This window comes from Fulmarus glacialis, unplaced genomic scaffold (assembly GCF_000690835.1).
Source record: "Fulmarus glacialis isolate BGI_N327 unplaced genomic scaffold, ASM69083v1 scaffold2439, whole genome shotgun sequence".
In the NCBI taxonomy this organism is placed as follows: Eukaryota; Metazoa; Chordata; class Aves; order Procellariiformes; family Procellariidae; genus Fulmarus; species Fulmarus glacialis.
Genome location: NW_009232452.1, coordinates 1 through 14127, shown reverse-complemented (window position 1 = coordinate 14127; position 14127 = coordinate 1). Strand labels below are relative to the sequence as shown.

General features: G+C 37.4%; 1 protein-coding gene across 1 annotated transcript in view; it reads left to right on the top strand.

Annotated features, from left to right (window-relative positions):
* Nucleotides 1-7190, top strand: part of LOC104081959 (receptor-type tyrosine-protein phosphatase mu-like) — a 12924-nt gene extending 5734 nt beyond the window's left edge. Inside the window, exons 3-4 of the mRNA XM_009584893.1 lie at nt 2308-2509; nt 7000-7190. Of these exons, the coding sequence (XP_009583188.1) occupies nt 2308-2509; nt 7000-7190 (393 nt within the window). The remainder of the gene's footprint in view (nt 1-2307; nt 2510-6999) is intronic.
* Nucleotides 7191-14127: the final 6937 nt, after the last annotated feature.

Below are 14127 nucleotides of genomic sequence, written 5' to 3'. Positions count from 1 at the left end.
GCAGGAGGTCTTGATCCCAGCAGATAGATGAACTTAAAGTGCAGTCCCAAGTCTGCATCCCTGCTCCAAGAAAGAAAGCTCAATCTCACCTCTGTGTCTAGCATTTCTTACTCTGAGTACCTAACTTTCTATGTTGTTAAAATCTCATAACTTACTCTGTTTTCTGGGGCCAGGCATTTGTTTTTAGTGCCTGAAGGAGACAGTCTTTCAGTACGTGTGGTGGGAAAAACTATGCGTTGAAGTATCAAGTATTAAACCATTCATTGCTATTGTGAAATTAAGTGCAAATCCAATTATTTTACCAATATTTAAATAAAAAAGCCGTTAGATGAAGAAATGACATAATAACAAATTATACCGTTTTGCTCTTCTATCACCAGTACAGGTCCGCAGTTGTAGGAATAAAAGGATTAGTCTTTTGGGCAAGGTTTCATCTAAATTTGATAAAAATAGTCAACATCCAGTGACAAAATGACCCTCATGCCCTTTTTTTTCCCATCATTGCAAAGCTGAACTGGCATTAGCAATGGTGGATGTAAGAAAGAAATTAGTTTAAAAAAGAAAAAGTAGGAACAGTCTTACAAGTAGGAGTGAAATACAGAAACAGTGCAAGTTCGTTTTAACCAGGCAAAACACTTTTTTTTTTCATGTGTTCTGCATGAGGCATGGAAGAACTTACTTCATTACAGAACATCAGCCACTTAGCTGTCTAATCACTAAACACTGCAAAAAATTTATAAGAATGTAACATAGATTGCAGAGTCTCCGATAGCCGGGTATTATTTTGAATAAAACTTAAGTGAGATTTTGGAAAAGCCAGTTAAGAATCATAGAAACATAGAAAACAGAGTTAAAGGGAGCTGCAGGAGGTCATTCAGTTCATATATCTGCAGCAAAACAGGATCAGCTGTATATAAAACATAATTGCGATGTAGTTGTCTAACCTGGCTTTTAAAATCTGCAAAAAAGTTATGACCCACTCTCCCACAAGCAGACATAACAACACTTACCATCAAAAAGGGAGATTCTTTTGGGCAATATGTAACCTTAATTTCTTTACTGATAAAAGGTCAGATATTTGGTAGTGTAGTCCTAATGTTATAATTAGGAGGGTTAGTTGAGCGGTTTTTAAGGGACTTACAGTTCAATTTGCGGATGAGGAGTTGTAGAGGATCTGCCTTATTACCAAAATAATGTCAGGGTTTATCTAGATGATATCCAAGTTTTTATTACTCATTTTCAGCACTTTATTGATGTTATATTAGATGGGTCATATAAAAATCAATTTTCATTAAGTCAGAGGTTTTAGGAAATTGCAAGTGTTTAAGGTGCGTAATGCTGACACATTAGATGTTTCTATGTATGCTTTATGTGTCTTCTTAATTATAATGATACGGAATAAATATAGCAAAAAGAATGTCAGTTATCACTTTATATAGTAAGAGTGTTGGAATTATTCGCATACAAATGAAACTTTAAAACTAAAAAGGAGGGATGAATCATTTTTACTTTTTAATTTTTTAATGAATTTCTTATTTTCAAATTCTCATTACAGTGCATGGAAATTAGTAATTCATAGAAGAAATCTGGATCAAGTTTTACTGTGAACTTATATTAACATTTCTAATGAAAACTAAAAATACTGTTTGAATCAAAGAAGGAACTGAGGATACAATATACACTCTGCATATATTACTTAACATTTTATCTCTCCTTTCCTCCAAACGAGAATCTGACCTAGGTACAATATAATAACTTGAAAATTTCCAAATTAGCAATTACAATAGCTAAGCTTCAGACTAAAATACAAGCTTTACCCACTTTCTGAAAAATTTGCCTTAAGCTGCCCTTATCATCTTTCACGAATAATCTTATTCAGAGCAAAGTGTAATTATAGTGAAGTCAGCTGGAACTGGGGGCTACACCTTCTGTTAGTCGCTTATCTGTTTTTACCTGGTTGTTTTGGTTTTGTTATTGTTGCTGATCAAAATCAACAGTAAGATGAATTAAAAAAATGACACTGGTAAAGCCAGCATCTTGAAGGAATTAATGTAAGCCTGAACCCATCCTTTAGAGTGGTAATCTAGCTGCCTCTAAGTCTCTGTATCTATAAAAGTAATAACTCATACCAGTTATGGCTGAGTTTCTGTGTCCCTTCGTGGGATTCGGGATTTGAAGAGTGTAAGAGAGTAAGATAGCCTATCATAAAATGTCTGACAGCGCATACATCAGAAGGGTTTACTGGATAAAGATGCAATCTCTGTCCGTCTGCTCAAGGCATTTTATAACTTTCTTATTCTTTTGCAGATCACCTACAAAGCAGTCAGTTCCTTTGACCCAGAAATAGATTTATCCAATCAAAGTGGACGAGTCTCAAAGCTAGGAAATGAAACGCACTATCTCTTTTTTGGACTGTATCCCGGCACTACCTACTCTTTTACCATCAGAGCCAGCACAGCTAAAGGCTTTGGACCTCCAATCACAAATCAGTTCACCACTAAAATATCAGGTACTTGATTAAAGAATATTGTTGTTTGCTTATGGTAATGACATGGGTGATTTGTTGTTTACTTCTTGTTTAGGATTTAACAAGCAGCAAATTGGAAAAGTAAAATACATGTTTATCCCTGAAGATGTCAAAGTGACATACATTAACATATCTGAAAAACTTCCAAGTGCTTAAATATCAGCTCGTACTTTGAAATTCCTATTCACAACTGTAACTTATCACCCAAGAAACTCTATGAATTATGTGCCTGCAGTCAGTGCCAGCTGCTGTTGCAACATTTAGCATAGGGTTTTTTGGACATGAGGATGAGGGTTCCATTCAGAGCTTAGTCAGCCTTGACATGATTCTAAATTAGTACAGTAATGGTGCTGGAAAATCTCTTTAATGAGCCATGAACAATTGAGAGTAGAGCAGAAATACTATATGTCTAGCGCTTGCATAGAAAGTGTAGCTAAGTGCCAGCCTGCGTATGTTCCTAGCAGGCGTGTGGACTGAAGTGGATGTGAAACTGTATTAGACAAGAACATCAGGACTAGTGGTTTTCAGATAACAGCAGCATGACTCTGTCACTTCTACAGATCCATGAACAATATTTTAAAGCCCTCCGAGAGGCAGAGGAACACTTCATCTCTCTAGCTGATGGGATGCAATACTATTACATACTCTAAAATGCTTATATAATTGATGACAAAATGTTTTGCAAAGTTACAGTTGAAAGGTCTTCACTTCTCTACAGTCTTCTTGGGAATTAAACTGACAGTTGAACTATGGCCCCTCGATAATATTTACAGAAAACTACTTTATCTATTTGTGGTCAACTTTGCTTTTCAGAAAGGATAAAGGAAGGCATTTGGGTACAAAATATTCTTTCTCTTTTACTCTCATTCTTTGCACTTTTCCCCATCACTCATTTTCTGTCCTCACTGGAATGAAAAAAAGTAACAAGTGTTAATCAGAAATAGGGCAATTTCTTTTTTTTTATTATAGAAAAAGGCAGTTAATGCAAGGTGGAAATTATTGCCAATACAGCTGTTTGTATAGAAAAAAAACATTCTTAATTTTCAAGTTAGAAAATTATTCTTTATAGAAAGTCTAAACCTAGTTAACACTGATCAGTAACGCTGGGGTTCATTTTCCATCCCCTTTCCTATACTGAGCAGAAACTTTCTCTGTCAGAAATCAACTTCTGACATAGCAAGACTTGATAGGATGGCAGAATCAACCCTTATTAGAATGAGGAAGGAAGGAGACTATTGAGAGTGGAGGAGAATCTGGGCATTTGGGAATAGTGCTGGATCTTAAATTGTTGTTCTTTTCTAAATTTGATATGTCAGCAACTAAAACTCATTAGTGTAAACAGACATTGCAGGCATGCCTGGGAATGAGACTAACCTCCAAGTACCATGCGGTGAGGTTCTGCAAGCTGTCTTGTCTGCACCCCACTCTCTCCTTACTTCATGTTAGTTACTGTACTAATAGTACTTGTCTTTGAGTAGTTAAAGCCAATCTCTTGATGAATGTAAAATAGAAGCAGAGCGCATACATTTCTTAGTATGAATGAAAAATCACAACTGAAATTTTAGCTTTTGAATATGGTACCCTCTTTGCAGTGCTACTGGCCTGTGATCTCATTGTCTCACTGTAAGGCTTTGAGGCTCTTGATGTGGCCAGTGCTCTCCATTTTGGAGAGATGTGAAACGAAAATGCTGAACATTTATGGATAAAAGGTTTCACTGCTTTTTAGAACAGAAGAGGTAGCAACAGTGCATTCTGACCAATTTCTGAACTGAGTCATTGCATTTTAGTTTGTCTAACTCTAGACTGTATTTTCATTTGAAGAAAATACTCTTAATTTCCTGTGTTAAGTGTTTGAGTAGTACTATTCTGTACTGTAAATAGTTGCCATGTTTCATTCTACAGTTGTGTGATTGGCACTGATGGATGAAGTGATCTGTATGTAAATACGTATTACCAAAAGCAGAGCTCATAGCTTTGCTTGCTGTCAAAATTGATGGGCACTCTATTAGAAGACGGTTTTCTGTTGCATATAACTTTGTGAAAAGTCAGCTGTGCGGGCTGAAATTTTGTATGCTGCCTTTCATACTAAGAAGAATTTCATCCATTTCAGGAACATGGCTGACATCATGAGAAATTCTGGTGACTGATACATTACTGAAGTGCTTTCAAACAGGGATTTAAATATTTAGCAAGAAGAGAGACATTACTCTGAGCCATCTCTCTGAAAATCTGTCCAGATTTGGGCAATTTGTAAATGTTGCAGTTTGCACACAAATGGTGGAAACTTGACAGAATTGAGCAGCAAATGTCACCATAGGTGACATCCTTACTAAACAGATTTAAGTTCTCCAAGCTGTTAGAGCCTTGCCTGTGTGTTCATCAATTCAGTGTGGCCCAACACAGACAGAGAGTCTCTAAGGGCCTTACCTTTTAGTGCATCTGAGCTTTCTGCTGCTGAAGACCAGGGTGTGCAGTTGCAAAAACTGTGAACAGGAAGAGTATCTCCTGTTTTCTCTGTTTATTTCTCTTCTTTATATGTGGGCAGCGTGGAGGAGGAAGAGTCCTAACCTAGACAGGAGAAAAGTGTAAGAATAAATAATGTCCAAGTATCTGTGGAGAAGAGAAAAAGTAGCCAGGACTAAAAGGTGGGACTGGGAGAACCACAACTCATATCCTGGACAGGAAGACAATTTTGGTGGAGGGAGACTAAGATTAATAAAGAGTGCAAGTAGGAACCTAGGAGTCATAAGTTAGGAAGATTACAAGACTTGTTAAGATGTGGGCAGGAGACCAAGGTCAAGAAATGACACTTAGAGTGTTCCAAAAATGTTCAGAGTTCATACACCTTTTTGGAGATGCAGTTAGTCTGTGCTTCCCTTATTTTCGGGATGGTCAACTTGAGAATGGGGCATTATGTGAAGAAGTTCTGGATATTCAAAACTGCAAAACTGAAGTATGTGAAAATTGTGTCTAAATCTTTAAAGTACTGTGGAATATTATGCCTTTAGGCTTCTCAAAGTGGGTACCCAAATTACTTAAAATGATTAGTCTAAATGTTTGTGCCTTATATCCAGGATTGTAAACAGAATAAAACCCTCGCAGCTTACAAGGAGGTTTTTGAAGATTAATTTTTTTATTTGTGAAGCATTTCAAAACTGGTGAATATCCATGAAAGGCGATGAAGATGTTAATGTTTTCACAGCAGACTGAAGAGTTCTGGTCAAAAGTGTTAATGCAATCCTTACTTGGATATATAGGGCAATATGGATAAAGGAGAGAGAAGTTCATACACCTTTCAAGTAGATGCAGCTACTACTGGGAAGGTGAAAAAGATTGGAAAATATACTTCAAAGAAAGACTCATGTTGTTGGAGCTATTTAATTTTCTAGAGGAGCCTAGAGGTTGATATTATCTGTATGTGGAGCATAATACACTCTGAATAACTTCATCAGTATGGTACACAAAGTATCCAGTGTCTGGAAGATGAAGCTAAACAAATTGAGATGCCAAATAGGTCTCCATGTTCAACGTGAAGTATAATTAGCCATTGGAAGAACCTGCTAAAGAAAAGATCTTCTTCCCCACCAAATGTATTTTCTTTTTCAAGCAGGAATTTTGAAGCAGGAATTTTCAAGCAGTTCACTGCCCTGCATTATTCCTGTGGTCAGAAAAGATCATTGCAATGACCACTTTTTGCTTCCATAGCCTTTAAATCTGTTAGTTGTGTGTCATCATTGACAACTGGACAATAAGGATACAACAGACTGCTAAACAATTAATTAACCGAGCAGCCTTCCATCCAATATAATGATAAAAATGCGACTAGGTGATAGTACTGAAAAAAGTAGCAACAGTAAAAGACAATAACTGAGGCATTGTTTGTTTTAATCACAACTGTAATTCCTTAATGAAGACACAGTTTGCAAAAGTGCTATTGAGTGTGGCTTCAAACTAAGATAAGCTCTCGTGGTGATAATCCTGCTTCATTATTGTAAATTATGTCTGTGGTGGACAGTAGACCCAGGACAGTTACAGCACTAGTTAAAATTCCAGGAATGACAAATTCTGAGAGTGCATCCTAATAGCACTGACATACTGAGAAAGCTGGCCTTAGTTTCAAAAACTATAGTCACTTCAGCATGCACATTTGCAGATGCTCTTCTTGAGATAACTTTTCATTTCCAAATAATGGATTCTCAATACTTTCTGCAAACTTACTCCTACTAGTAAGTGTTTCCTGTCTTGAAATTGGCAATGAGCTGGGATTTCTTTGTTTGTTTGGGGGTTTTTTGCTGAAGTTATTTAACAGTTGTCTCACACTTGTGTTGTAAAAGAAAGCATCTTAGACCTACAATATGGTCTTTATATTTGAAGAAGTCTTTAAAATTACCTATTCAAATAAAGATACAGCTCTTGAAAGAAGAAATACAAGAATAATTATTATTTTTGCCTCTTTTCTTTTCTTATTCTAGCACCTTCTATGCCACCATATGAACTTGAAACACCTTTGAATCAAACTGACAGCACTGTGACAGTCTTGCTGAAACCTGCACAGAGCAGAGGCGCTCCTGTCAGGTACTGGGGGAAAATTCTTTATAAAATTAAACCCAAATTGATTAATTTTTTGAACGTGGGAATTTTCTACACAGCAATCAGTGTCTAAATTCATGTCTGTATTAGCTCTAATTAAATTAAATAACTGAAGAAAATGAAAGTGCTTTGATGTTGAGTGTTCGTGTATTGTTTAAAGGATTTGATCCAGATGCAAGTGGCTTGTTCTTTGAAGATAAGGAACAAAGCCATAGTTCTGTTGTGTGGGTGGCTTCTTTAAGGTAATTGCTTACTGCAGTGTTACAAGTTCAAGGGCGTATCACATTTTTTATGCTGAGCTACTGTCTTTAATATTCAGTCTTCTTGTTTACTTCACAGATTTAGGATAATCAACTCTTAGTAAGTTAGCCAATTTAAACAATATGTACTGTAACATTCATAAAGTATTTACATTTAATTGAACATGATAGCAGAAATAGAAAAAAAAAAATCAACCTGGAAAACCAGTAGCTCGGATTCTGTAGTGTTATATAGTACCCGTTAACTAATGTCCAATTTGGAGAGGTTTATTTCACCGCCAGATACACGATGCTGTGTAAGTCCTTGTTGCTTAGAATAAAAGGTGCCTGCTTTTCAGTGAAGAAAACAGAGGAATGGTTAGATTATTTTGAATAAGAACCAGTAATGAGCTCAATACTCTGTATAAATGAAAATACAGATGAGAGAAATACAGATTTTTCAGAAGTTTAGGATGTTTTTCCTTTTGGCTAATCATGTGTCATCAAAAATGGTTAATTCTTTTGTTTCTGTAGGAAGAGTTTCCACCTATAGTGAATGACTATCAATTATTTTCACTGTGGTGCTAAGGTTTTTGGTAATTTCTGTTTGTCTGGGAAATACAGATCTGGTATACTTGTATATGTGTGAATGAAAAGAAATGTTCTTTGGGTTTCTTCAGAATATTCAATGTTTCGTATAATCAGGTTTTTTTTACTATGCAACATATTCATGGTTGCATTATATATTATATGTATGTAGGTTTGCATTTAGGAAATGCCATCCTGTTGGTCATTCAGAAACTTTTTAAAAAGAAAATGCAACACTTTGGGGAAGTGTGAACCACCTGAGGAAAAAACAGAAAGCAATTAAAGCAGATTTAATGAAACTGTATGATTTAGCAGATTAGATTAGAAACAGAACGATTTGATGTTTGTTTTACTTCATCTCACAAAGCTATAGTGTAGTCCTTCCGTATTCAAGCATCTGGATTAAAATAATACCAGTTGGAGTCATTGTTTAAACACAAACTTATTAGACCATTAATAAAAAAACAGTTTCATTCCTTTTATCTGCATCATGAACTAAAGATGATTGACTCCTATAGCAGTAGTGACACATCACAAACTTCACTGACAATAGAAGAGAGCTACTTAGGAGATTAAAGTGTGCCAAGTAAGAGGATGAGTGGTTAGGAAAATAGGAGGAGAGATTTAAAGTAAGATGAAGCTATAGAACTGAGAGATGAACACACAGCAGCAAATTTAGCGAGGTCCTTTGCAACAGGTCTTAAAATAAAATGAATGCTGACTGCAAACTCACAGTGTAAATACTGAGTGAAGCAGAGTGAAAATTAAAGTAAGAATTTCTTAATACTTTTAACATTTTATTGTGCATTACACTCTCAAGCACACTGTCACTGCATAGTTTGCAGAACACATTCTGCGTATGGATTTTATCATCTTAATCTGTATTCATTGGGTGTTAAAAGTTTAGTCATACTTCATTTATGCACACCACTAAGCAAGATGCCTTGTCTATTGATTCTGCTACAACTACCAGCTTGGTTAATGCAGATTTTTGAAACTGCACTAAACTTGCAGTGTAAATGATTGTTGTTGTTTTATTGATCAACACATCAGCCATGTCACATAAAATTCTTTAATTCCTGAGGTGGGTAAGGAGAGCACAAATTCTACCATTCAAGTCAACAAAGCTAATACCTGAGGTCATTCAGAATTCCAGCTTTCTTCTGTGATTAAATTCTTTTTCTCTACTTAAATATGAAAAATCCTGATATCTTATACCTTATTTAGAATCCGCACACAACCACCACAACATAAAAGGAGAGAAAGGGCAATGCTGATTGTTTAAATGTTGATTCAAAAAGCAGACTTTATAGGAATGTTCAGGAAGCTCTGTTTACAACGATAAAGTACACACACATTAATCATGAAGGCCAAATGGCATTCCGGGTTGGTTTAGAATTCATAAGACTGGACATGATTAAAATGTATTTTGTCAGAGTTTTAATACAACAAATACTGCTTGCTTTGTCTTCAATTTCAGGTCCAGCATGTTTTGTGGCTGTTGCTGTGTTTATTTCAAGGAGATTATTTCGGAATTGTATATGTTTAAAGCAGTAATGCATTCAGTAATGATGAATGTATGCACTTCTAACAGCTGGCTAAGCTGGTCTGATTTTTAGAATGACTGTAATTTGCAAGGCTTTTTTTTTTTAATTTAAGGTGATGGCTCTGTGGAAATTGTGTAATATATGTCTTATTGTGGATATTCTCTTTTTTCAAAGATTTGTGTACGTAAGAGTCAGTAAAGTTTTAAAGAATTTGCATAAAAAGCGTACAAATGCAAATATTTTTTCTATGAGTGCTCTTCAACAACTATTGAGGGACTCACTCTTCCAAGGCAGAATCATTTGTACCTTTTACTTCTTCAGGGCAAGTTAGCTTAAAGTTTAAAAGACCCTGGGGCCAAATTGTCTGGAGGTACATAGATTGGTCAGTTCCATTTACTTCAACTAAGGAATGCTAATTTATTGCAAAGATCTGGCTCATACATAGAAATGAAAAATATAATGCTCGGTGACTGCGTGTATTTAGTGTTATTTATATATTCATCTATGTTAGAAAGAGCTTTAGATTGTTTGCCGCACTCCACTATAAAAGGCTCCTCTGACCTTCTCTGGAAAGTTTTCCTGCAAGTTTTTAGCTTCAGCGGGGAGAAGCAAGTTTTCTTTGTCGCATAGATTTCCATTCAGTCTTGCCATGATAAAGGTTGAGTGTTTCCACTTCTTTTATCTCACTTATGTAATCAGCAAAATGCTGTCACTATACCACCCTCCTCCTGCTATTCTGTGGCACATCTCAAAAAGCCGTAAGAGTAAACATCACAAAGACTTTGGCTCAGATAACACCGGAACCAGCTGGTGATAGCAAGTACTCTGGGAGCAGTAGGCTGGGGAAAGGAGCAAGAAGGATAAGAAAGAAGGCAAGACCATCCAGGTTCTACTCTGCCTCCTGGTCTCTTTCTCATATTACATTACAGAGCTTGGCTCAGCTGGATTTGCCCCATTAAACCCTTCTATTCAGTGAATGGCCCATTCAGCCACCCTTGCTGCTCTTACAGACACCACAGACAGTTGGTACTTTCCTCTTCCAGCCTAAAGTGAGAGAACAGGAGGGCCAAGCATGTCAGCTAGCAATGCCCTGTGGATGCAATATGTGGCATTTAGGATGCCAGGCTACTTCCTGTGCTGAATATGTGGGATCAGTCCTGCAGCATCTGGGGCTGCAAAGCCCAGACAGGATGAGAGGGAGAGAGAGAATTGCCAGCAATTGCCAAGTAGTATAGTTTAAAAGTACCTTAAAGAAGACATGCAGAAAGAAGCAAATAAACTTTGAATTATGCGAGTTGAAAGCTGAGAGTGTGCTAGAGTGAAGGCAGTCTGTGTACTCTCAATGCATCCCCTTTATCACCAGTGTGCCCAACTTCTTCAACATGCATAACTAAGAACAACTCTACTGGGAAAATAAAGCAAACATCTCTTCACTTGAAATGCTTAATTTTGAAACGTATTTTTAATCTCTCTTCCCTGAAGAAGTAATGTATATTGTATTTCAGCCCAAAAGGCCATATTAAGTTATTAAGTATTTTGAAGTGCAGCTGAAATAGAAATTTCAAACTACGTCATCTAGTGATAAGCACTCCTTTCTACTACTTCATCAGAGAAACACTTCATGATGTGTTCAGATTGTCTAAATTCCAGAGAGATTTGCATTTCTTATTGGCCTAATCCAGACCTTTAAAGGCACCCTGTAAATACTGGGTTCATTGTCACAGGTGGAATTAAGGCCATCTGCATATGATCCCTAGAATAGGAACAGCTTGAATCAAAGGAAGATGCATGGTGTGAAGAAACCTTTGTCAGCCCACGTCCAGGGAATACTTCATTCTGTATGTGGCTTAGCCATTTCAACAACACTCATAGTATAATGATTTGTAAATAAATGACAGAGGACACCTAATTCCTACCCACTGATTAGCAGTAGGAAGGAGTAAATTAAACTGAGGTGGTCACCTTTGAAACACAAAGACTCATATGTGATGCAACAGTTCCCCACTGGAACCACTGTGCGCTGCACATGAAGCAGAGGTCACAATTGCCTTCCCATCCCTGCCACAGACATTGCAAGGTAGGAGGACGTTTTCTTAGGGCCTCACCTCTTTCCTTCAGCATGACTGGTGCCATGAGGATCAGCCTTCTACGTGTCTGGCCATCCCGTCTGCTTTGTCACTGTGTCTACTCACTTTCTCATAGGCTGGCAGCAGGAGTTTGCACTCCTTGTGCCACGTCAGTCAGGGCATGAAATACTGTTCAGACACTTCCATAAGAAGGAATGGAATCATCTGAAGCCTGAGAGACCTTTTGCAGGACCCCCCAATCTGACAGACAGCCTTCCAGAGAAGCCACTACCTACCTAGCTTTATTCTTGAAACTTACCGTCTTCACAAAAACACTTACCTGGTCAGCAGATCAGCAGATTAAATTGTTTCACTGGCAATCAAGAAATCCAAACAAAAGCTAGCAAGCTAGTCAGGCTGTTTGGAAGCCCATGGCAGATATCATTGGAACTCAAAAAGCGGCAGGGCTTCAAGCAATCTGAATACAAAATTTTCAGGATATTTTCCGTAACCTTTAAGAGACCACGGGGCACTTGCGTTGCTGTTGTGAGTACATGGCAGCCATAGGGCTGGGCCTCAAAGTTTCAGTCCATTTCTCAGAGAAGAGGTACTAGTATCTCAGTCTGAGTCTCTATGTTGCATGGTAAGAGTGCAGCATCAATTCCCATGCATGAATTATGGAGGCAGACATCATGAGAATTATTATAAATTCAGGATAAGTGAACAAACGAGTTTTGAAATGGGAGAATGCTGATTTGCACAATAAGAGACGTGTTAGCGTTCTGAGTGGGCAACAGCATATGCAAATAAAAGCATTGCAAATCTGTATTTTTAGCTCTGTCCTCTCACAATTCCTACCTAGCACGTTATGTAATGCTAGCATGTTATTGTAATTTCCTTCTATTCCTAGTGACACTACATGGTAATGCAGTAATGAGAAAAAAGAAAATCTTATGTAGACACAGCTGAGGAGAGAGATATCAAAATTGTGCATTAAGCGAGAGATTTGGAAAGCTTCCCAATAAAATGAAAAGTAAACTTTGGCCTTTCAAGAGCTCACTGATAAAACAGTCTAGATATTTGGTGGATTTATGATAAAGAAATGATTATGTTGAAATAATGTTACTATACATGTTGAAGTAGCATTACTAACTCACTAGTATTCTGAAATATCATGTTCAAAATACAGCCTTTTGAAACACTGTGAGACCAAAAGGTCTAAAGAGCATGAAGGGAACTTACTGTCCAATCTTTAATTTGCTTGCCACAAGCATCCTTTCTATTGTTTAAGGGTCTGTAAACATAAAGACTTGAGTTGTATGCTGTAGGGTCAGCTCTTGCCTGCAAACTGTATTTACAAATCATAGTTTTACAACCTGTAAGGCAGCCAGTAAACTTGTTTGAGGATGTCTGTGATACAGAAGGGGTTTTATTAATGCCCATAATTGTCACTTCTTTATAGCAACAAGTATAATTATTTACAGCAGAAGGGTCAATTTTAGTTTCATTGAGGGAACAGTACAATAATTGCTTGTGCTGTAAAAATGCTGTAATTCTTTTTTGTTATGCAGTAGAACTTGCCCTTGGATTTTTACTGTGACTTGAGTTAGAATTTATGGTATGTGTTGCCTGGGCATGCATGGTGCAGGTTCACATGTCCTGCTGGCTTGTTCAGAAATGTCCATGGTCCTTTTACTGTGACTTCTCACATAGTCCCTGGGTAAAAGGAGCATTGATTCTTTATTTCTTTAGGTAGCAATTTGTGTCACTGAGAACCCAGCACATACTGCTATCTGTCATTTAGCAATGTGATTAATAAAAATTAATCTACGATAAATAAAGCAAGCTAGAGCAATTCCAGAATAAAAGAGAGAATAGATTATTCCATATCTCTGAAGAGATTATTTCTCAGTTTCATAACTCACCAATACTTTCTCAAGGGTTTTGGTTATAATTAACTGGAAAATTTGCTGCGCTGTTATGAGGCTCTGCCTTCTACATACTGGCCTTAAGTATGATGCAGTGGAGACCGTATCTTTGCATAATTCCTAATGATAGTCTTCTCTGTATTGCTTAACTCTCATGCTGACAGAGTGATAGTCCAGTTCAGCTAGGCTAGTTCTCTGCTAACATCCTGTGGCCCACTGGGTTTTTCCAATCTCCCTGGTGAAGGCTGAAGTCCAGCGGCAATTCAACTGGTGAATCATAAACTCCTGGAACTCATACCCTGTTTTGCTGGCCCTGGACTGCCAACTTCAGTCGGAATTGACAAAACATGTTTTTCTTAAATCTGCTTACTAAAATGAACAGCTCGGTCTCTGAGTATGCAAGGAACAGAACAGTGTCATTTTTCCATGATCCCTTTCCAAGGAATGGCTACTCAGCGCTCAGCTTAGCCTACTTCCCACAGGGAAGCTGCTGCGTCTCTGGGACCCAGGTTAAGGACATTACTAGGAAACTCCCTAGTCTGGTACGGGCCTCCGATTACTACCCGCTCTTGGTTATACAGGCTGGCAGTGAGGAGGTTGCAGAGAGAAGTTCCGAAGTGATCAAAAGGGACTTTAGGGCAC